Genomic DNA, 25,098 nt, shown 5'->3' with positions numbered 1-25,098 from the left:
TATATATATATATATATAGATTTCCACCAAAGCACTGATAACTGCAGAAAGGGTTAGGGATGTATACAGTTCTAAGCTTCTTGCTAGAGTCACGCAAAAAAAAAAAAAAGTTTGCACCTCTATAATGTGCCAGGCACAATGCTCACTGCTGAGTATACAGTCATGAATAAAGCAAGCACAAATTGCTGAATTGTGAAGATAAATAATAAGCAAGGAAATGAGCAAACAACTAAAAACTGTGGTGAGTACCGTAAGACAATAATACATTAATACATGGTACTCTTCTTAGACTGATCACACAAGGATGGAGAATATAACAATTAAGCAAGCACAAAATTTCGCCAAAACCTCTAATTTATCTAGTTTTAGATTTGAACAAAGGTAAAACCCTTAACTATTTATTCCATAATTACCACACAAACCTGCGTTTCTTAGGTTCTCTTCCTTTTCCCTCTTAATTTTCCATTTGTTAGACAGGAAGATGGCTACATTCTTGTAATCAGTAAGGAGATGCTCAAAATATTTTATTGAATTTTTATAAATAAGCATTCAATTGATAATTTATTACTTGCAGTCACAACCAGGAAAAGATGTATTTTTAGCTATTTTATGAATGCCAAAATTTATACTCAGCCAAATTAACAAAAATATTCACAGTGACACAAACAGAATGTGAAAAATCTAAGCTGTCAGTGGTTGAAGGACAATAAAAAACATCATACATTTTATTTCATTAACACATTTTAAGTAGCATTCCTATTTCACCTCTTGGTAACACAATATGGTATAGTCCCTTATTAAGTGGGAAACAATGTTATTTAACAAGCCAAGTCGTCAAATTTAATATTCCATTTTATTAAACAACTGTGTACAAAGTGGGCATTAAAGCAAAAGCAAAAAAAATCACTATTTGTTCTTAGTGCAAAGATAAAATAATCTAGAAAGTCATACTATATATTAGAGAAATAGTACTGTTGAACTGAAAAATTAACTATATGTACAGGCATCAAAATGTATATAAACTTGTTGCATAGACACTTTGACATTTTAATAAGGGATGCCACATTACATACCTATCTCAGGATAGGGCTATTTTATCATATTCCTTTTAGATTATTTGCAAAAACTTCACTCTGAGGAACCGTTATCTTTACAAGTATAAATTATTGTGGTATATTGTTATTATGATTATTCAGAAATATTTTAAATAACTCATTTTGCAAGCAGATAGTAACTTACCTGAAATGTAGATGACTTTTTGGTCACTTCTTTCACCAAGGGAATTGGTCACTTTACAGATATAAACACCAGAATAGTTGAAAGTCAATGGATGGACAAAATGAAGAGTATTGTCTGAAGCCAATAAACCATCAGGCCATTGTCCATCCAACCTAGATTTTAAAATGCATAAAATTATTTTAAATATCTTCAGACTATATTTATTGACAGCTAGTTAAAATGAGACATTATATGTTTGAGATACTAGTCAAAATAAAAAAGCATCTTTTAGACAAAATTCAGTATGAAAGTATAAAAAAAGTAACAAATTTTCATTTTAATAAAGATGAACTAATAAAGGCCATTAAGAACACCCCTTCTTCCAAAATAGCAGTCCATGTAAGAGTGGCTCTGCCAACATAATAAAACAGCAGAAAAGCAGAGAAAAAATATAATTAAAGAAGTTTTATTCAGAAAACTGGAAGTTAGAAAAATATACTATTTGAAGACATACATACAGTATCAAGTAAATTAAAATTCTCATTGAATCAGAGATCTATTCATGACATATCTACAATTTTCTTCATGCAAAGTCATCCTACTTAAATATGTAATGTTTTAGCGCCCTCTATAACACATTTATAGAGCATCATTTAATGCTAATGCAAACAGACACTGTGCTCCATCCAAAGATAGTTTCTAAAGCAGCAAAATGGGTCTTCTTATAAAATAATTTCATGTGTAAGGTGGGCATCTGTGACAATAAAAACCAAGACACCATGTGGTATCAATAATAAGTCTTTTAAACAGTATTTACACTAATTTGGCTAAGAGGTCCTATACCTAGTATACACATTGCTCTAAACCATGTAGAGTCCCACCATGAGAACTCTAAAGCCATTCACTGTAATGGAACTAAGCACACTGCTAAAAATCACTTTTCTAACCTGAGGATACAAAAAAAAAAAAAAACAAAAAAAAAAAACAACCTTGAAAAAAACTGTTTTCTAACAGGGAAAAAAAAAAAAAAAAAAAAAAAAAAAAAAAAAAAAAATTACAAATAAGTGTTTTTAAAGCTTAAAGTGTTTTTTTTTGTTGTTGCTGTAAAGCTTAAAGTGTTTTTTTTTGTTGTTGCTGTTTTTGTTTTTTATTAAAGTAAGAGGATAAGGCCGGGCACAGTGGCTCACACCTGTAATCCCAGCACTTTGGGAGGCCGAAGCAAGCACATCACTTGAGGTCAGGAGTTCGAGACCAGCCTGGCCACCATGGTGAAACGCTGTCTCTAATAAAAATACAAAAATTAGTTCGATATGGTGGCGGGTGCCTGTAATCCCAGCTACTTGGGATGCTGAGGCAGGAGAATCACTTGAACCCAGGAAGGAGAGGTTGCAGTGAGGCAAGATGGCACCACTGCACTCTAGCGTGGGTGACAGAGCCTCTGTCTCCAAAAAAAAAAAAAGAAGAAGATTAAAAAGTCAAGTAAACCTAGGTCTCAACTACTACAGTTTAGGCTAAGTAGATTTTCAAAAAGTTTATTCACTTATTCCTTCATTCAATTACTAGGAGCCCACTATTTGCCATACTCTGCTTTGCTGGTGGTGCTGAGATACAGAAGTAAATAAAACATAATCTCTATTTTCAATTAGGTAAGTACATAGAAGATTAACAAATTATTACACAGGGAATAAGAACAATAATAAAAAGGTGGAAAGAAGCAAATCAACACTGAAGAATAGATGGAATAATTTTGTTTTGCAATCTCAAGTGCAGTGAGTGGTAAAATAATCTGTAAAATCTTTTGGAGTTGACAGTACTTTAATTCAGCACTGAAGAATAAAGATAATATGCTTACATGGCTTAAGAAACAAAAATAAAAGCACCCAACCTTTTCCTTTAGAAGGCTTTGGAAAGAAAATTTTTGCAAGTATTGTCTTTCAAAAGGTAAACTCTTTCTACAAGGATAACAATGAAAATAAATTATATATGTCTTCACAATTACCTTTGTACTTTGGGCTCGAAGTTTTAATCCCTTTAATTCTCTGAGAAATTATAAAATTACTTAGAGTTAGAAATATCTAAATATCACATTAAACCTACAACAAAAGCATATTCTATGCCTTTGTGTCTAGGTTACATGACTTATATTCATTGTCTGTACCTCACAAAAACTCTACGAAGTAGTTATTGGCAAGGAAATTTAGGATTAGAGGGGTTAAATGACTTACTCAAAAAAGACATATAGAAGTTAAGACACTGGGATGAGAATCCAGAATTGTATGCCTTTTAGAAATACTCTATCAAATAAAAATCTTAACTAATGATTGCTTCCCATTTTTTAAAATGTAAATGAAAATTTTTCTCTACCTTTAAAATAGTATCTATGCTTAAAAGACAACTGATTGACCAGATATAGTGCTTCCTAACTCCCATAAAATCCCACCAGAAAGAGTACAGAAATTAAAAAGTTATTAAAAACCTTAGAGGAGAAAACAGGAGGCAGAATTCAACAGACAAGATGTTCCAACAAACTTTTAGAAGACAGAAAATAGATTTAAAAAACAATATATGCCTTAGGTCAGTGTTTCTCAACCCAGGGATGCTTCAAAACATCCTACAATTCACAGGACTGCCCACTACAAAAAATAATTTCGGCCTAAAATATCAGTAGTCCCAAAGTTGAAAAGTTGTACTTTAGGGTGAAGGGTTGCTTATGAAAAGCACATGGATGAGAAAGCAGCCAATTTGGTCCAAAGAATCAAACAAAAATTTTGGAGTTCAACTCAGTGTACCTCAGAAAACTAGAAGGAGGCCAAGAGCAAGTTAAAAGATAACACCACAAAACAACAGATTCCTCCCGACTCTGTACAAATACCAGACATTTATCTCTCGGGCAAAAAAATGGAGGCTAATTCTAGAAATAAACTGAATGGTCACGAAATAAACACTTCCACTCTTCTATTAGTGATATCTGGAGTCTCCCCAGGAAAATAATCACATCTCTACCTGATCACTCTAAGTGGAATCTAATGAGCAATCCCCACTACAGAGAGAGCATCCACTAAGCATTTTATTTTAACGCCTCACTGTGAAAGACTAAAACAACCAACAAGATTAAGAAATATCTGCATAACGAAAGATCAAACCAAAAAAACAAAAGAACTTAGAGGGAAAAGAGACAGTATGTAGAAAGCAGAAAAAAACTCTCTGGGGAAGAAGTAACTCCAGTATCCCTGGGAAGAAACAAGAAAGATACTACACTCATAAAATAAGAAAAGTGTGCTATGAAAATAACGTATTTTTATAGTTGGCCTATTTTCAGTTTATAAGAGCATCTTCTCCTTCTCTAAAGAATATTCAATGAGAAGATGCTCCGTCTCATGAGAAGATGCTCTTAAAACTGAAAACAGGCCAAAATTTTTTTTATATCATTAAGTCAATGGAAAATTTTTTTAAAATCAAGAAAACCTTCTAGGAAGAATAAGACCATCTGAAAATATAAAAGTAAGGATATTTATTATATAATAAATAGGAGTTCCAAAAAGAATGAACAGGAATAAAAAAGAGGGAAATGACCAAAAAATAAGAAATTATTCAAGTTGACAGATACATCTGGAGATAAAAATAGGCCCTAAATACTGACAAAATATGAATAAAAGCCTTGGTATAACAGTTTGAAATTTCAGAGAAAGAAAATTATGCACATAGTAACTACACAAGTAAAAAGAGGCAAATATTAGCCATTGGGAAAACAAATGGCTATAGACAAGAGAAAACAGAAGTCTGGTATACTTCTTAGCTCTTAGTAACATTTACCTGTCCTAGAGAAGCAAACAGTGATTGCTGAGTTTAACTAAAAATCGCTAAAATTTCATTTGGACTATGAAAGGTAGGAATGTGTGTATATGGGTGTGTTTGTAAGTGAAGAAGTAGACATAAAATTATAATTATTTATCTAAGAAGTCAACAATGTTAAAAACTATTAAGTTGTAGCACCCTAAGACCTCTGACTGCAACTAACCAAAAGAAACTGCTAAAATTGCTTAAGTAGCCTCAAAAGATCAGAACTGAGGGGGTAGGAAGGTGGGGACAGGTAGGGCAGGATAAGACAGAAAATTTAATTAAAATTTTCATTTTCTGCTATTACTATAATCATGTATTATATAGATAAAAACAATTTTTAATGGGGATTTAAGAAGGTTTCACTTTTAGATAATTTCTCTTTCAAAGTATATAACATTACCTGCTCCACACAGATTTGAAGGGTGGTGGATTTGCATCAGCATTACATTTGAGATTAACACCTTTTCTTCCTACAAACCAATTTCCATCATACCCTGTTACCGAAACTTCAGGAGCATCTATAAAACAAATGCATGACAGGACAGATTACCATTTGTTAATGATAAATGCAACATACATGATAAAATATTAACATAACAGACAAAGCCTTAGAAGAACAGGAATCATTTTTCCTTAGTCTCAACATGTATAATCAATACGGAAGACACTACTCCGTAAATATTGGCTGAAAGAATAAAATGAAGAATGAGTACCCCCCAAAAATTGCAATTATACTACATACAGTTTGAGTAATTAGAAATGCTAAATGTTAAGGAATATTCATAAACCTGTAATCACCAAAAGCAAAATGAAAGTATCCTATTAAGCAAGACATAGAGATACAGGAACAAAGCAAATATGTTACAGTATTTAATTAAATAAGACATGGCATTTAAGTACCATGTAGTACCAAGTCACCATATAAAACAGTCTTTAAAGAGATATTTAATCTAAAAGGAAATATCTTCTAAGAGATATGAGGTCAATTGCAGAGATTAGATTCCCTATGTTACAATTAATTAATATATTGGGGTCATGTAGAGATGTGACACAGGCTTTCTATGACCACATACTTACAACTGAAATAAATTAGCTAGGGACTCAAATGTACTAAAACATAAACTTATCCATTTCACGTACCCAAAAGTCTTTTAGCATATGTGCCACATAATTAGTTGAATCCATATCTACCAGCAATATAAATACATACTTCCAAACTATTAAGTCCAAACCTATCATTCATTCAACCATCATTTTGTTTGGCTCCTAATGAGTGTGAGGCATAGTACTTAGAAATAATACACTGTTTTGGCCAGGCACGGTGGCTCACGCCTGTAATCCTAGCACTTTGGGAGGCCAAGGCGGGCAAATCATGAGGTCAGGAGATCAAGACCATCCTGGCTAACACAGTGAAACCCCGTCTCTACTGAAAAATACAAAAAAAAAAAAAAAAAAAAATTAGCCAGGCATGATGGTGGGTGCCTGTAGCCCCAGCTACTCAGGAGGCTGAGGCAGGAGAATGGTGTGAACCTGGGAGGCAGAGCTTGCCGTGAGCCACGTTCGTACCACTGCACTACACTGTTTTAGGTGTTTGGTATACACACAGACTTTATATACATACAATTTACATTCTAATAGTAATAGGGAAGATGACACTTAAAAATACTTAACTAAAATCCCTTATGAGGGCCAGGAAGAAAAGAATAGGATGCTAAGAGAGAATATAAAAAGAAAGGCCTAATTTAGGTTGGGGATGGGGTTGGAGGTGATAAAAGGCTTCCCCAAGGAAGTGTTAAATTATGTATGATGCAGAGACTCTCTAGTTTTCTGTGAGCTACATAGAAAACTAAGTTAGCAGCAATATGATCTAATGAGAAGCTAGAGAGAGACCAGATCAGTATTTACCTCTGCCAGGGAAGACTGTCCTACTGGAAAGCAAAGTTTACAAAAGAGTTGTAAAAAACTGAACTTTTAATAAGGTATAATTATCTTAGAAATTTAAAAAAAGAAACAGCAAAGATTAACAAACATTTTTGTAACTTAAAAGTGGTACTAAAAAATGTTGCTGAAAGAACAGTCCATATATCTGTGAGTTTAGGCATTAAAGTATCCCAAAAGGATACCTCTAAATATTGAGGCATAAATTTGTCATATAAGACAATATTTAAGTTTGTTTACATGTCCTATAGGTCTCCAATTTACAAAAGGAAAATTATCATGACTATTCTAAGAACATTTTAGGAGTAAGCCAATAAATCAAAACCATATTATAAACACTTACATTAGAAGAAATATTTTATATATCTAAGATTTCATTCAAGCAAACAAAAAACTACAAATTGAAAATATCAGTCATTATTAGACACTGGAAAGGTAAACATATATGCATATGCAAAATACATTAACTTCCAATCGGGATCTGAATTTTATGAGAAAAAGAAAAAAGTTAAGACTCTGTAAAAGCAAGGTAGGAAAAGGAAAAGAAAATTTCAACAGAATTCTCCAGAGAATTAGGAAAAGCTGGTATTAGCATTTAAGAATGCAATGGCAGTAACAGTTTTTGAACGACAGCTTTTCAAGTTAACCCTATAAAGGCTGAAAAAGATCCTGAGAATTAGCTTTAAAAAACATTACACCAAGTGTAATGAATATGTGTAACTTAAAACTCCATGCATGTCATATCAAAAAAATAAGTAGCAACAACAAAAAATAGAATTCCCTCAAAAACACCTAAATTTATAATTTGTACATGGATAGAAGTAAAAACAGAACCTAAATACTTTTCCTAATGTTATCTCTAATCTGCCTAATTTTCATTATCTTTGCTATAAACTATCCACAGCCATCACCTTTTCTACTACTCGAAATTTTTAAATGGTATACAAATCATAAAGAATGTATTAAAAACTAAGAAACTTTATTCAAAGGGAAAAGTAGATACAAAAGAATATATAAACACATACACAGGAAAGTATACCTTAACAAAAATATACAAGTAACAAGTGGCTCAGCTTTGACTGTATCTACAATGGTCATTATCCAATGATGTATTTAAAATATTGTTTTTTAATCTAAGAAAATTCTTATAACATGATCAATGAGACAAGATTAGAAATAATATTGAAAAATACAGATTTTCAAACTAATTAATATGCATATAGGGAAGTCAAAGAAAACAAGGCCAGGTGTGGTGGCTCAGGACTGTATTCCCAGCACTGTGGGAGACCAAGGCGGGAGGATCACAAGGTCAGGAGATGGAGACCAGCCTGGCCAACATGGTGAAACCCCATCTGTACTAAAAATACAAAAATTAGCTGGGCATGGTGGTGCACGCTTGTAATCCCAGCTACTTGGGAGGCTGAGGCAGGAGAATCACTTAACCCAGGAGGCGGAAGTTGCAGTGAGCAGAGATCGTGCCACTGCACTCCAGGCTGGCAGCAGAGGAAGACTCCATCTCAAAAACAGTAACAAGAAAATAGATGGGCAGCATCAGTGAAACTGAATAACAGCTCAATTAATTAGAATGCAGAAGTTGTTTGTTCTTCAGCACTGTACATTTTGAGGTACAAGTTGCCATAACTCCCTAAGTCGAGCCTACTTTTAAGATCTTAAAAGGAAATGGTTACATTATAATTTTAAGTTGGAGAGCAACTTTAAAGTCATCTGTTCATCTTTACAAAAGTGATTAAAATGTTTTGGTTAAATGAAATTTTCCATGAAAACACAAACAAAATTAAAAGAAAACAAAATAAACAAGGGAAAGCTATTAAATATTCAAACTAAAAATAGTTTGATAAACATACTGACAAATATTAAAAAAGCAAATGTTACATTTACTTACACTGTATGTCTAATATGAAAGAGTATCGGATGTCCTTTTCCAAGGCTGGATGTTTTACAACGCAAGTAATTCGCCTTCCTCTAGCGAATCTGGTTGGAAATAGCTTGTACTGGCTGATAATCGTTGCCGTTTCATTTGGAAAAGAAGTTGTAGTGGATTCCATTTCACCAAGATCACCTTCCCAGTCAATATGTGCAACAGGTTTTCCAGTGGCTGCGATACAAATGGCTGCTACTGTTTCATTTCCTCCATCAATTAAAGAATCTGGCCCTTTTATCAGGCTCACAGTGGGTTCAACTGTTTAAATATTTTTTAAAAAATTAGTTACATTCAAACAAGAATATGTTTATATCTTTGCAAGTCACATCTAAACATATTTCACAAGCTTAAGGACAACTGCATATAAAATCTACACACATTTTTTAGGTAATGCCATCGTCAATCACATTCTTGGAAAAACTAAAGATCATAAGCCAGGACAAATGAGACCAAGAATTCATACCACCACTACAAAGATGGCTCTACCTGATAAAGATATACATTCCTTTAGGGAACGATGCATTCCTTCCAACTTAACATATACAAAAAATTTCTGTGAACTAGATCACAATTCCCTTTATGAGATTAAAGGTATTATTTATCTGCAAGATAAGTTTTATACATATATAAAAAATATATATATATATAGCTTCATTTTGCAGCAAAAAAATTTTAAAGCAAACACTTTTAAAAGTAAGTTATGATTTTGACTTACTGTTAAAATGTTATGAAAAAAAAAAGTTCCTCTCAACATACGCTTTGGAGATGAAATGTTTTTCTTGGCCCAATAAGTGACTCAATAATTTCATTTAAAACACTGCCTTTTGAACTTTCAACCTTTAACTCCTCATATATCCAAAAGAACCAATTAAGGTTGCTGAATGTGTTCAATTACTTTTATTTACAACATATACTTCAAGGTCATCCTAACAGGTACCATCACTAATAGTTAAGTTTATTGGAATGGACATACCACCTATCTTCTTCCAATATAAGAAAGTTCCTCAGCAGGGTAAAGTAACAATGTTAGAACCTCTCAATCTACTCGACCCCCAACATCTCTTATCTTTTCACATTTTCCAGCAATTGTTATGTGCTTCTGTGTAAATTCCTCAGTACTGACTTCATAAATTTTGTGTCCAGTCTTCAGTTTACTGTGTGCATTGAGTTTTTATTTCAATGATTTTTTTTTTTTTCATTTCCAGGATTTCAAGTTGGTTCTTTCAATACCATCTGTTCTTGATGGTATTGAAAGAACCAAATTTTGTTTCACATTTTACTTTGAAACCTATTTTTACTTCACATTTTACTCTCATGGATATGATTATTTTCCTTATGTAGTTCCTTTCGTAAGATGCATTACTGTAAAATAACAAATGAAAAAGTACACGCAACACACGCAATGAACAATTTTAAACATCCATATAACCACCACACATCTTAACAAACATTATTACTGGAACCTCACAAGTCCCTCATATTCCTCTACTACATCTTAAAAACCTGCCTGCCTCAATGTGAAACTACTATATTGACTTTGGAGATCAACTGTTTATTTTTCATTATAGTTCTACAACCAACTCATGCAAATCTAAACAACACAGTTTAGCCTGTTTCTGAACTTTTAAGAATGGAATTGGACCACATGTATTTTGTACTTTTCTTTGACTCAACTTTGTGTTCTGGAGATTCATTCATATTGGAACATTTGGCTTTAGCTTATTGTTTCTGGAATTCATGTTTTTACTTTTTTATTTTTAGACCATTTGGATTTATATACAATTGTATATATTATTAGTTTTAATTGCTTTATAGTTTATTAATGGACATGGAGTTCCTGTTTCATCTGAACAATTTTACAAGAAACATTTCCATTCATGTATCTTAGCATATTTGTGCACAAGTATATCTTCAGAATTGCTACTACTTATTTTCAACTTTATCAGATAATTTCAAAAACCTTTCCAAAGTACCAATTTCCTCCCAGTCTTAGCACTCTTGCTGGTCCATATACTCACCAGTTGATATTGTCACCCAGCTGATATTGTCACAGACTTCTCAATGTTTGCAATCTGATAGGTATGTAATGGTATGCCACTGAGATTTTATGTTTAATATCTCAGATTATGAATGAGGTTGAAGATATTTTCATATGTTTATGAGTCATTTGGAATCTTTTCTTCTGCAAAATGCCTATTATAGCCAGCTGTCTATTTTTTTCTTACTGGTGAGTAAAAGTTCTACATAGATTTGGGAAAACAGTCATTTGTGATTATACGTGGTGCAAATACTATATTCCTTAAATTTGGTTCTGCTACTACCACTCCATTGAAACTCTAATGTCATCAAAGACCCCTAATCTAAAACTCAACACTTTTATGTCTAGTCTCTTTAACTTTGTTGAATCTGATATTTGAGCACAGCTCTTCCCAAGCAGTTGAAAAGAATTAAATCCTAATGTGTTAAAGTATTTGTTGTAAGTAATGAAGTAATTCCTAAGTTATGCATTTAGAATGATACTAGCTACGTGCTGTCCTTAGGAGAAACTAAAAAATAGTCAAAACATTTTCTGTAGGGCTTATTTCTTACTGTGGAAATGGTTGCTAGAGTAATATTTCCTTAAAAACTTTCCTATCTTTTCTTCATATGATATTACTCTGCCTGAGTTCTTCTCATAACTCTCTCTGAGAACTCTTATTTTTTCTAACCTCTTCCTTTAAATAAATAATCAGTCCTGGGCCTGCAATTACTTTTGTATCTCACTTAAAAACTTTTATCTGATAGACTACTACCCAGATGATTCTGAACTTTCCCCAATTTTAATACAAGGCTTGACACCTCAGCTTCTAACTACCTACACCTGGTTATTTCCACCTATTAGCTCCTCAAACTCAAACTTAACACCAAAATCATTTTATCCTCCCAATCACCAACACCTGTTTTTCATTCATATGTGCCCATTTAACTAGCAGTAACATAATTTAATCACAAACTTTCAAAACCTATTACTGTTCAAACTTTCCTTACTTCTTATATCCAATCAGATACAAAATTCTGCTAATTATTCCTCTGTAACAGTTCTTGTCTGCATTCATGTGGCAGAAATTACAAAATTAATTGTAAATCTTCATGGTCTCACAGCTGAGATATTATGATTTAAGGACCTCTTCATTTCAAATGATCAAAAACACCAGACCCATCTTCCTAATCACAACTGTCATCACATTGCTCTCTAAATCAGGTCAGTCGTGAGTTAGGCGTTCCTCTATGTGATGTGATCAAAGCAGTGTTTCTCAAACTTCACTGTATATATAAGTCACTGGTGAACCTTGCTAAAATGCAGACTATCATTCAATAAGCCTAAGAGGGATCTGAAATTCTTTATTTTTAACAAGTTCTCAAGTGATGCCAATGCTGCTGGTCCATGAACTACATTTTAAATAGCAAGGGTCTGAGAATAGAAGACAGGTGAGAGGCAGTACAACTATTGAATACAAAGTATGAATTTCCAGTAACATAGAGCTCAAATTCCCTGTTCTGGCATTCAAGTTACTTTAATGTGGTCCCACTCTATAATTCTAAAATTTAATTCTTGTACTTTATGTAAATCCTTTGAACAACGAATAAATTACTTATTCAGTGTTCCACTAACACAGGGCTCTCAACAGGGGGTGATTACCCACTAACTCCTGCTCCCCTCTTGAAGACACTTGGCAGTGTCTGGAGACATTATGAGTTTAACAACAAGGAATGCTATTGGCATTTACTGGCATAGTGTTTAGAGGCCACAGATGCTGTCTACAACGAATAGTACAGCTCACTACAACAAAGAATTCTGGCCCCAAATTTCAACAACACTGGGGTTAAGAAAATTTTCCCTTAATGTATAGTGGTCCCTTAGTATTCTGCAGTGGGATGAGGGTCGGTTCCAGCATCCCTGAGTATAAACAAATCCGTGCATACTTAAGTCCTGCAGTTAGCCCTACGGAACCCATGTACAGAAAGTCGGCCCTTCATATATGCAGGTTTCACATCCCACAAATACTCTATTTTCTACTTGCAGTTAGTTGAAAAAACATCCATGTATAAAGGGACCCACACAGCTCTAACCCATGATGTTCAAGGGTGAACTGCATATCGTTTTGTTTTCCCTGCCTTGGTTTACATACTATCACAATCCTAGAATACCATTTTCATATTCTTTCATTTTTGCCTACCCAAAACCTAATCACCACTGACTGACTCAACTACCTCTCCTACGAAATACTTCTTGACTACCAAGTTCACTAATCCATTCCTATATCCTACTCAAATAACACTGTATGACTGCTATATACTGGAAACTCTTATTGGTTTTAAGGACATAAAATTAAATTTTTAAATGCATAGTTACTCTCCAACCCTTGTTTGTTTATACTGCAGAAAACATTTATAATAGTGTGATAACTGCTACAAAAAGATATGTTCAACGTAACAATGACAGCCAAAAAAGCATCAGATTTGGAGAAAGGGGTCAAGAATGGCTACTAAAAGGATGTGATTTGATGAATAGTTACATGGAAGAAAGAAAGGCCAGAAAAAAAGGCAATCCAGGCAGAAAGAGATACACCCATAAAAACATAGGTCAAAAGAACTGCAAATAGTTTATGATGATGATAAGACTTGGGTTTTTGAAAAAACAGCAGCAAGGAGTAGAACAAATGAAGCAAGAGAAGTAGGTGTGGGCAAAATAATGACTAATCTTGTAACAGCCTGGATTTTAAGCCAGTAAGTACTGTATTAATTTAGAGGGAACTACTACAATTTAAAGCAAAATGAAAAGTGATTTTATCCCCATGAGCTTGCTCTTTTCACATGCAAGGTCCTTTTTTTTCTTTTTTCTTTTTGAGAGAGTCTCATTCTGTTGCCCAGGCTGGAAGTACAGTGGTGTAATCTCAGCTCACTGCAACTTCTGCCTCCCGGGTACAGGTGATTCTCAAGACCCAGCCACCCGACTAGCTGGGATTACAGGCATGCACTACCATGCCTGGCTATGTTTTTGCATTTTTAGTAGAGATGGGGTTTTGCCATGTTGGCCAGGCTGGTCTTGTACTCCTGACCTCAAGTGATCCACCTGCCTCTGCCTCCCAAAGTGCTGGGATTACAGGAGTGAGCCATACTTGTGATCATAAACATACTTTATGTTACCTTTTTTACTGATGTCCTGCACGTGAGTTTTCAGATATTCATGCCTTGCCTTCCAATCAGAAAATTTCTCAAAAATATAAATCTCTTAAATGTAAGTTATATGTCCCCACAGCTCTTAGGGCAGTGTCTTAAATATATTAAGCCTCAGATATCTAATTTTATATTAAAATATCTCTCAACATGAAAAAATATGTAATAAATTCGGACAAAATTGCTGTCCTATACTTCAGAGACACTAATATTATGTCCTTAAACATTGGAGCTATTAACTTGTTTGGTTCTCCGGGAAGCAGACACTGTGTGTGATGTGAGAAGTACAAAAAGTTTATCAGGGAGTGATAACTGGGAGAAAAGAGAGAAGGAAGATTCAATTGAGTAAATGGAGCTACCAGTACCCTGACAAAGTCTCCATTCAGGCCAATGGGCATATTCCATTAAAGGAGTCCCACTTTGGGTAAAAATCTTCACACTAATATCCTGTTCAACCACTAGCCCCAAGAAGCGCTTACCCTTGGCTACCACTGCCTCACTCAGTCACTGGCCTGAGGTCACTCACAAAAAGAATAGCCCTGAAAACTGAAGTAATCTTAAAGGACCTAACAGCTGGAAGCTGTCAACTACCTACACTACTAGTAGCAGTCTGAATAAGAATCTAAGCAGTAGATCTTCATGTGAGCAGCCACCAGTTGCTATTGCTCCTCAATTTTCATTTCTATCATTTCAAAAGTACTTATCAGTATTTCCAAATTGGTTTACATTTCACTGCAAGTAGCTTAAGGTTAATGAGCTTTGTCAACATTTTACCATAAACTTTAACAGGTATCATAGGAAATAGTGGAATATCACTATTATGAGTGAAAGCACAATATTCAGATAGTTATGCAAATCTAAAATAGCAGGAATAAAATTTGATATGAAAAATTAAAACATGAGGTGTCAATGGCTCCTAGATGCAAAACTCAATTTTTTAAAAATGAAAAAAGTTAAGATGGTAATTTAATTAAAGGCTGAAAATTTGAGGGGAGATAATGAAAATAAAGATGTTACAGAAACTCAGAACTTAGATTATAATTAAAACTCATCACTATCTTTCATAGACACTAGCTAAAACTATGCAGCATTACATAGATAAGTAGGTATATACAGACAAGATTTTATTTAAAGGAAACCAATAATCATAAATTTTAAGGATCTTGAAAAATCATATTTGAATTATTTTACTTTAAAACTAAAGTTAAATCAAATTTCAACCATTTTAATTTCTTAAAAATATTTTTATTATAATCTTCACCAGTATCACCAGAATACATAATTCAAGCATACCCACCTAACACAGTTACGGTTGTAGAGGACTGGGCATTTCCAAGCGGGAATGTAACAGCTTTGCAGATGTATTTTCCAGAATCAGAGAATCCTATGTTATGCAGAGTAATTGTTGCATCATTAAGTGAGTAATTTTTAAACAAGACTCTTCCCTGATATTCTCCTTGAACAGAGAATCCATATTGGGGATGGTGAACTGCAACAGTCTGTGAACTTTTGCCATGTATCTTCTCCCATGAAATCTGCGTTATGGTTTCATTTACTTCAATTAAACACTTTAACGAAACATTCTTTCCCCATACTGCTGTGACATGTGGCTCCACAATAATTGGTCCAGCTAAGGCACCTACAGAGGGAAAAAAAACTATTACAATTCTTAAAATAGAAAAAAGCTGTCAACACTCTCCTCCCTTCCTGATCCCCTCTGTAACTATCTCTAGCTGCACACACACACACACACACACACAGACACACACACACACATGCACTCACATGCACCACACACAAAACTTAAAACAAACAAAAAGAAATGAACCAGGTGTTTTCTGGGCTTGATATGAGATCCAAATGTGACTATGAAATAAATTAACAATATGTTATCAAATAAATTAACAATACACTATCAAATAAATTAACAATAGCAATATGTGTTGCAGTGAAAAAAAGCACTAGATTAGGACAGAGTTGACCTGGAAGCATGATCCTTCCCCAGTTAAGCCTTCACATGAGTTCCCAGCTCTGGCTGACACTTTGACTGCAGCCTTGAGAGAGAGACTGAGGTAGAAGATTCAGTTACGTCATGCCTGGATTCCTGGCACACAGAAACTGACAGATAATACATGGATATTGTTTTAAAGCCATTATGTTTTGGGGTAAATTTTTTACACAGCAATAGATAACTTATGCATGTAGGATCTCCCAAACCAAATAAAAGACTAAAGTATCTTTTTTGGAGGATCCCTATATCAAGTATCTCTACTGAAAAGTCATTAAAGACAGATCAATTGCCAGAAAATATTAATGAAGAAATGTTTATATAAATGTAAAATAATTTTGTTTTTTCCATTTTAGGGTTAAGAAAAAAAATTTCACAAGCAAAAGTTAAAAATGACATCAAACTTCTTCCATATAATATATATTTCCTTCCCAAAAGCAATAGAGCAAAACTTATGTTTTGAGGGAAATAAAACTAACATTCATGACTACTATAGTCAAGCAAGATGCTGCTCATTGATAAGTATATTAGAATATGTATAACAAGTCCTTGGAGGTCTACCACTCACATATGTGCCCTAACAAAATAAAAGAACAAATACACAAACCAAGAAGTAAACCAAAATAAACACTCAAAAATGGAAATTGTATAAACAATACCTTTAGAAGTTACATCTAATTAATATTTTAAATGAATACTGAAATGCAGAAGGGTACCACTAGATAAGAAAATGCATTTAAACATGTTCAAACACATCCAAATGTTTTAAAAAAAACTTCATGCAATATTATTTCCATGACTCTTTTTTAGAGGAAAAAACAAAAACAAAAAAGTAAATTAGAAGGCAAATTTTATCACCTAAGAGATGACTGAGGATATTACAAAAAGGGACTGACATTGACACTGACTACACTTAACAGCTACAAATTTAAAAGTTTCAGTTTTTTAACCATTGCTTCAAAAAAGTATCAGGCCCTGAAAATTTACTATCATGTTCTATAATGCTAGAGTACAGATAATTACTAAGCTTTTAAAATTAATCCAAGATACATGAAATGTGAAAGTATTCTAATGTAGTTTAGCAATCTATCACAAGCTTGGTATTTTACAAACAAATAAAAAAGTAGTCTCATGAATATTAATAAAAAATGTCATTTATTATGAAATAATAGCTCTGTATTTAGGAAAACTACACAGCGAGTAGGACTATTCTAAGAACAAAAGGACATTTTTAGACTACTCATCACATTAAAAGCTCACGACTCTCTTATTTGATATTACAAAGGTATTTAATAAAACATTTACTATCTGATTTTAAAAAGAAAATCTAACTAAGAAAAGGACTCTGAAGTAGATTCTTTTCAAATCAGCAGCCATTATCAGCACTGAAGAGAAAGAGGCATGGCTATTAAAAAAAGATCAAGACAAGATGGTGCACTATCATTACCATTGTTCAACTGAGACTGGAAATTCAATCCAGTGTAATAAGAAAAAGGAAACGATAAATATTAGGAAGGAACAGAAAGAATTATTATTTGAAAAATCTATTACCTGAAAAATCCAAGAAGATGAAATGAAATGAAAGGCTACTAGAACCAATAATGTGGTTGTTTATAAACATATGCAAAATGTATATGAACTATATAATCAGTAGGTTATAAAGGGTGACATCTTTACACATTTATTGCAGAAAAGGGTTTAATTTGTAAACATTAATATTTAAAACATTCATGAATAAAATTGTAAAAAACTTATAAACCTGACTTGAAAAAATAGCAGCTATGCCATATTCCTAGGTAGGAAAACTTATTTACACGTCAATTCTCCCCATATTAATACACAAATGCAATACAATTATAGTGAAAACCCTGATAAAATTTTAAAAAACAGGGTAGAAATAACTGCCAAAAATATTTCAAAACACTAACAGACTACTGAAGAGGGAAAATATTAAAGTAAAATTAATAAAAATTTGGTATTAGTAACATAAAATAATTGAAAGTACACAAACAGACCTATATATAATAGGACACGGTATATAATAAAGCCAATATTTTGAGTGGGGAAATAATATATTAGTCAAGAAATGCTGAAAGAGCATGAGCAAAATACTTGGAAAAATACAGACCCCTCTTTTATACTAAACACTGAAAGAAAAAAAAAAAAAAACCCAGATGGACTGAAGACCTAAAAGTAAAAAATTACTGCCTGTACATATGTATGCAGATAAAACTTTCTGTATATTTTGTCAAATAATTACCCTAATTACCCTAGAAAGGTAAACTTAACATTACTGAGGACTAAAGAAAGAATTTCTAGTTTTTATTTTATCCCCTTCAGATGGAGGTAAAATAACAAGAATTAAAAAATGGAGTAAGAGAAGTTTTATGGAGTGAATGTTTGTGTCCTCCCAAAAATTCATTCTGAAGCTCTGACCTCAATGGTAGTATTTGGTAGGCCTCTGTCTGATAATCAGGTTTAAATAAAGTCATACAGGTGGGGCTCCCCATGATGGGATTGGTGTCCTTAAAACAAAGAAAGGAGAGCTCACTCCCTCACTTTTTCTAGGCCACATGAGGAAACAGTGAGAAAGTGATTGTCTACAATCCAGGAAGAAGATCCTCATCAAGAACTGGATCTGCTGGCACATGGATCTTGGACTTCCCAACCTCCCCAACTGTGAGAAATAAACGCTGTTTAAGCTGCCTAGTTTACAGTATTTGGTTACAGCAGCCTGCAATGGTTTGGATGTTCTGTCCCCTCCAAATTTCATGTTGAAATGTGACCTCCCATATTGGAGATGGACCTAATGAGAGGTATTTGGGTCACGGGAGTGAAGCCCTCATTAATAGCTTGGTGCTGTCCCTGTGGTAATGAGTGAGTTTCCACACTCTGCGTTCACAGGAGAGGAGAGCTGGCTGTTTAAAAGAGGCTGGCACTTTCCCACTTTCTTTTGCTTTATGTAACATGTTGGCTCCCCTTCACTTCACCTTCTCCCATGATTCTAAGCTTCCTGAGGCCCTCACCAGAAACAGATGCCAGCACCATGTTTCCTATGCAGCCTGAAGAATGGTGAGCCAAAATAAGCCTGTTTCCTTTAAAATTACCAGTATCAGGTATTCCTTTATAGCAACACGAATGGACTATAATACACACCCCAAGTTGACTAAGACAGGTAGTATGTCTTAGCTATGTTTTAATTAGCCAGAGTTCTGTTGTTGCAAATAAAAGAATCTAATACATTTCCATTCCTGGAAGAAATCCAAATGTTAAAAACCACTTCTGAATAAGATTTTCCCCCACGGAATCTTAAAACTGTGGAGAAACAGATTTTCTGTTGTGGTTCTTAAACCAAAGTCCAAATGAGAAAGCCTCACTACTCAGAGACTACCAATCTTTAAGCCTACTACTACTTCCTCCCTCTACTTTCCCACATGAAACTGAGTTTAACTGGAGAGCAGAAAGGTCCTGGAGAAATGTAAACGTTTATTATTAAAGAGCTAAATTATTTAAAGTAAGTTAATCACTACTGGTAATGTAAGTCTAGAATATAAAGAGGCAAAGGAATAGCAAAGAATTGAATCTTACATATCTAGCAAGACTCCAACCTTGTCATAAGGTGGTCCTGGCTACTGCACACTCCAGACATGAAGGAAAGCCATAATAAAATAGGATACTCTGTTTCTACTCTGTCTTCCTGATTTAAAAGTTTAATTTTGCATCATGAGCTAATTAATTAAATTGAACTTCTTATTTCAGAGAAAGAGACAGACAGCATTTATTCTCCTATCTGTAGCTCCACAAAAACACTACAACCATGAAAACACAACTCTTTGGAGTCTTCATGTGTCTTTGAACAGTCATTCAGTCAGTATTTACAGAGTGCCCGGGAGATACAAAACATTTGTAAATACACACATTCAAGATGTTTGCGACAGAAAAGAAAATGTGATGACGTATATAACTGCTATGGGTTATTTAAAAAATGGGTTATAAAAAAAATGAGTGAGATCCACATTACAGATCACACTAAAAGTGTTTGAAATGAAAGTATGAATAAAATGGCAACCATTCCATTTCTTTCTTCCCTGACTCTCAGAAATGAACCAAGAAGTAACAGAAACCATCACAAACTTTTGATACTACACTTTTTAAAACTCTGATGCTATCTTTTACCACATTTCACTTCTCAATCTACAGCAACAGCATGCATACTGGACATTTCAATTCCCAGGATCTTTCAAATGTTAAGATCTACACAATGGGTATATGCAAATATGCTATAAATGAAACATTTATTTTAGTCTGTGTCCAACTACACACCACCTTTGAAAATCTCTAAGATATGAATCCTTTCAGAATCCTCAAAATTTAGAATAATTTAGAGGCAACTAATAAAATATACATTAACAAACTAGCAATGTGATAGCATATAGTTGTCCTCAAAAATTTCAACATACTTCAACAAAACACATTTTGGAAGAATAAAATTTATCACCAGTACATTCAGTAATTAACCTGATTTGTTTTAAACTGATAGGTAAGTGATGTCAACTCTGTAAATAAAACAAAAAGGTTTTCCAATAAAATCTCCAAACAATACTCAAACAGAAATAACCATGTAAGAATAAAGCCAAGTGAATTAAATAACGTACTTAACACTATAAACTGTAAACAAATATTATCAGAGTATGAAAGAATCTCTAACTTCATCTCATGTCATAACTAGAAATAATTCTGGAATTAAAGGTTTCTATGTTCTAAGGAGAAACCTGGGTCACGTGCCAAAAACTGGTTGAGAAAACCAACCATTTCTTCATTCATTCATTGGTATGTGTTGGGTGAACACTTTGTGCCAGGCACTGCCCTAGGTGCTGAGCCATTAGAGAGTTTGCATTTTAATGAGGAAACAGACAATTAGCAAGGCAGTAAAAATACAGAGAACAAAGGTGTAAATGTCAAGGATCCACAGTGCATCCTAACATTTAAATTGCGTAGCATCAATAAAGCTGTCCAGGGAAGCAGGAAGGGAACCAAGAGGGTATCCTATACATTAAGCGAAGAAAGTACCTAGAGAGTGCTCAATTATTCCAAATGCTGCCAAGAAGTTAAAAAAAAAAAAAAGCACTAATAAGTAACCACTGAATTTAGCAACTGTTTTGGTGGAGTGGTGAGAATAAAAGCTTGATGTGAAATAGAACAGAGATTGCTCCTTTCAGACATGAAGGAGTAACAAGATTTATCCTTTTGCCTGAAACAACTATTTCAAGTTAATAGTCAACAGGCAAGAAAGTTCTAATCCCTCAGAGGCAGTAGACAAAGTGAAGCACAAGGACCGAGAAACTAAATAGAGCTAGGCAGTCTTGGAGTTATATCCAAAATCGTACTGAAGGTTCTAGCCAGTACAATCAAGCAAGAAAAAGAAAGAAATTTCAAATCAAAAAGGAACAAATGAAATGTCTTTATTCACAGAAAACACAATTGTCTTTAGAGAAAATATGATGGAATCTACAATAAAGCTACTATGACAAGGGTGTTCAGCAAGGACAGTAGTGGCCCTTATGCAGGACCTAAGACCAATATACACATATCGATTGTATTTCTATGTATTAGCAGCAGAAAATTACAAAATAAAAATTGTAAAACATTGCTAGCTAGAATAGCATCAAAAGTAGAAAATAAGGGCTGGGTGCAGTGGCTCACCCCTGTAATGTGAACACTTTGGGAGGCTGAGGCAGGTAAATTGCTTGAGCTCAGGAATTTGAGACCAGCCTGGGCAATATAGCCAAACCCCGTCTCTACAAAAAATACTAAGTTAGCCAGGCATGGTAGCTGGGGTACCAGCTATTCAGGAGGCTGAGGTGGGAGGATCGCTTGAGCCTGGGAGGCAGAGGTTGCAATGAGCCAAGATCGTGCAACTGCACTCCAGCCTGGGTGACAGAGCAAGACCCTGTCTCAAAAAAAAAAAGAAAAAGAAAAAAAGATAAAATACAGATAAATCTGACCGAAGGTGTGAAAAAACTGTACAGTTAAAATTATAAAATTTGCTGAGAGAAATTTAAGATTATCTAAAAAAATGGAGAGATATACTGTATTCATGGATCAGAAGATACAACATTATTAACACATTAATTCTAAATTGATCTACAGATTTAACACAATGAAATTCCCATCTTTATTCGAAACTGACAAGTTGTTCTAAAATTTATCTAGAAATGCAAATATCTGTGACCTTAGGTTAGGCACGTATTTCTTACATATGTCACTAAAAGCACAATGAGCGGGCTTCATCAAAATAAAAAAAATTCTGCTCTTCGACACTTAAACCACTAATTAGGAGAAAATCCTTGCAAAACATGCATCTAGTAGAGGATTTATATCTGTTAAGATTCAAAACACATAAAGAACTCCCAAAATTCCACAATAAAGACAAGCCAATAAAACATGAGCTAAAGAGGCTGGGTACAGTGGCTCATGACTGTAACCCCAGCAACTTTGGGAAGCTATAGCAGGAGGACTGCTTGAGCCCAGGAGTTTGAGACCACCCTGGCCAACACAGTGAGCACCCATTTCTATAAAAAATAAAAAATGAGCCAAACATGGTGGTGCACGCCTGTAGTCCCAGCTATTTAGGAGTCTGAGATGGAAGAATTGCTTGAGCCTAGAAGGTAAGTCATGCCACTGTAAGCTGCAGTAAGCTGCAGTCATGCCACTGCACTCCAGCCTTGCAGACAGAGCAAGACCCTCTCCCTTAAAAAAAAAAAAAAAAAAAAAACTGAACAGACATCACCAAGAAGACACATGAACAAGCACATGAAAAGATGATCAACATCACTGAGGAAACGTAAATTAAAACTAAAATAAGGTACTACTACATAGCCATAAGAGGGGACAAAATTAAATGGCCTGACAACAAGTTTTGAAGAAAATGTGGATGAATTAGAACGCTCCTACATTGCTGATTAAACTGTAAAATGGTAAAACCACACTGGAATACACTTAGCAGTCTCTTAAAGTTAAACATACCATATGATCCAGCCATATCATTCCTGTGTCTTTACTCATCAGTAAAGAAAGCATGTGTCCATACAAAGGCTTGTACACTTGTATACCAATGTTCACAATGGTTTTATTTGTACACCCAAGAAACAGAAACAATCCAAATGTTTATCAAGAGAAGAATGAATATACAAACTGTGGTAAACCCATACAATGAAATATTAGTCAGCAATACAAAGGGACATCCAACTAGCAATAGCGGCAACTTCCCCAGCTTGATAAAGAACATCTACAAAACAAAACACCCACAGCCAATATCATACTTAATGTCAAGAAACTAGAATCTTTCCAGTTAAGATTAGAAATAGGCAAGGATTTTCCCCTCACTACTCCTTTTTCAACAGCATACTAGAAGTCCTTACTAAAGTAATAAGACAAGAAAAGGCAAGTAATAAACGTATACTGATTAGAAAGGAAGAAATAAAACTGTCATTGTTTGTGGGTGATGAAAAAACTCCTGGAGCTAATAATCAATTATAGCAAGGTTACAGAATGCAAAGTCAAAAAAAAAAAGAAAAAAGTCAATCACTTTCTTATGTACCAGTAATGATCAAGTGGAATTTGAAGTTAAAAACAGAGTACCATTTACATAGCACCCAAAACAATAAAATGCTTAGGTATAAATCTAACAAAATATGTATAAGATCTACCTGCAGAAAACTACAATTCTGAGAAAATAAAATAACTAAATAAATGGAGCGATATTTCATGTTCTTGAATAGGAAGACTCAATATTGTCAAGATATTAGTTCTTCCCAACTTGATCTACAGATTCAACATTCCAATCAAAATCTCCGCTAGCAACAAACTGATCCTAAAATGTATATGGAGAGACAAAAGACCCGGCATAGTCAACACAACATTGAAGAAGAACAAAGTCAGAGGACTTACATTATCTGACTTTGAGACTTACCATAAAGTTACTGTGATCAAGAACATGTGGTACTGGCTAAAGAATAGACAGGTCAGCGGAACAGAATAGAGTCCCAAAACAGACTCATATAGTCTTTATATGTTAACTTTGATTTCTAACAAAAGAGCAAAGGCAATGTAATAAAGAAAAGATCTTTTCAACAAACGATGCTGGAACAACCAGACATCCACAAACAAATAAATAATTCTAGACATAGATTTTACAAAAATTAACTTGAAATAGAAAATAAACCTAAGTATAAAATGCAAAACTATAAAAACCCTAGAAGACAACAGAGCAAAAAAAAACTAGATGACCTTAGATATGACAATAATGTTTTAGATGCAACACCAAAGGCATGATCCATGAAAGAAACTCCTGATAAGCTAGGCTGCTCTGCAAAACACACTATAAAGAGAATAAAAAGACAAGTCATGCTTAAAGTTACTGATCTTGAATTATAGCAGCATCGACCAGCTTTCAGCTGCCTGAGTGGAGGCGTGAAGAAGGCACAGAGCAAGATTTAACCCGGGTTGGACATTTTACCAGGCATGCACAATTTAAAAGCGAAACAGGCAAGGGAGTTGATGGTGTAGAGAAATAAGTGATTTTAATGATGGATTATGAACTTTAAGTTGGTCAAGAAGTGGGGGAGGAGGAAGAAGGATGAAAGGGTTATAGAAACCAATATAGCTAAAGAATTATTGCAAATGAGGTACTAAGTGGGATGAGGTGGAAAATGAGAGATGATGGGTGGATAGTGGGAAAGTTAATTTCTCTGGGACTCAGTCTTAATGTTTATAAAATGGCTCATCACCTTAAAATTGTACATTCTTGAAAACTGTCAAAAAGCTTTTATATACACCATTTCTACTGATCTCCACATCCAAACCCTTGCCCCTAATAAACCACCCTGTTAGGCGCAGGTAATTTTTTTTCCATATGACAGATCAAGAATCAAAA

The 25,098-nt window shown here is 34.1% G+C and overlaps 1 protein-coding gene across 5 annotated transcripts in view; it reads right to left on the bottom strand.

Moving 5' to 3' along the window:
• Positions 1-25,098, bottom strand: part of NECTIN3 (nectin cell adhesion molecule 3) — a 131,783-nt gene that overhangs the window by 80,112 nt on the left and 26,573 nt on the right. For all 5 annotated transcript variants that reach the window (XM_017882339.1, XM_017882320.1, XM_017882328.1 and 2 more), the window contains 4 exons: positions 15,453-15,794; positions 8,900-9,196; positions 5,459-5,576; positions 1,240-1,391 (listed from right to left, as the gene is read on the bottom strand). In XM_017882339.1, coding sequence (XP_017737828.1) covers positions 1,240-1,391; positions 5,459-5,576; positions 8,900-9,196; positions 15,453-15,794 — 909 coding nt within the window. The remainder of the gene's footprint in view (positions 1-1,239; positions 1,392-5,458; positions 5,577-8,899; positions 9,197-15,452; positions 15,795-25,098) is intronic.

This window comes from Rhinopithecus bieti, unplaced genomic scaffold, assembly GCF_001698545.2.
Source record: "Rhinopithecus bieti isolate Rb0 unplaced genomic scaffold, ASM169854v2 scaffold_777, whole genome shotgun sequence".
NCBI classification, from domain to species: Eukaryota; Metazoa; Chordata; class Mammalia; order Primates; family Cercopithecidae; genus Rhinopithecus; species Rhinopithecus bieti.
The sequence above is the reverse complement of the archived record's forward strand: the minus strand, read 5'-3'. Positions and strand labels throughout refer to the sequence as shown.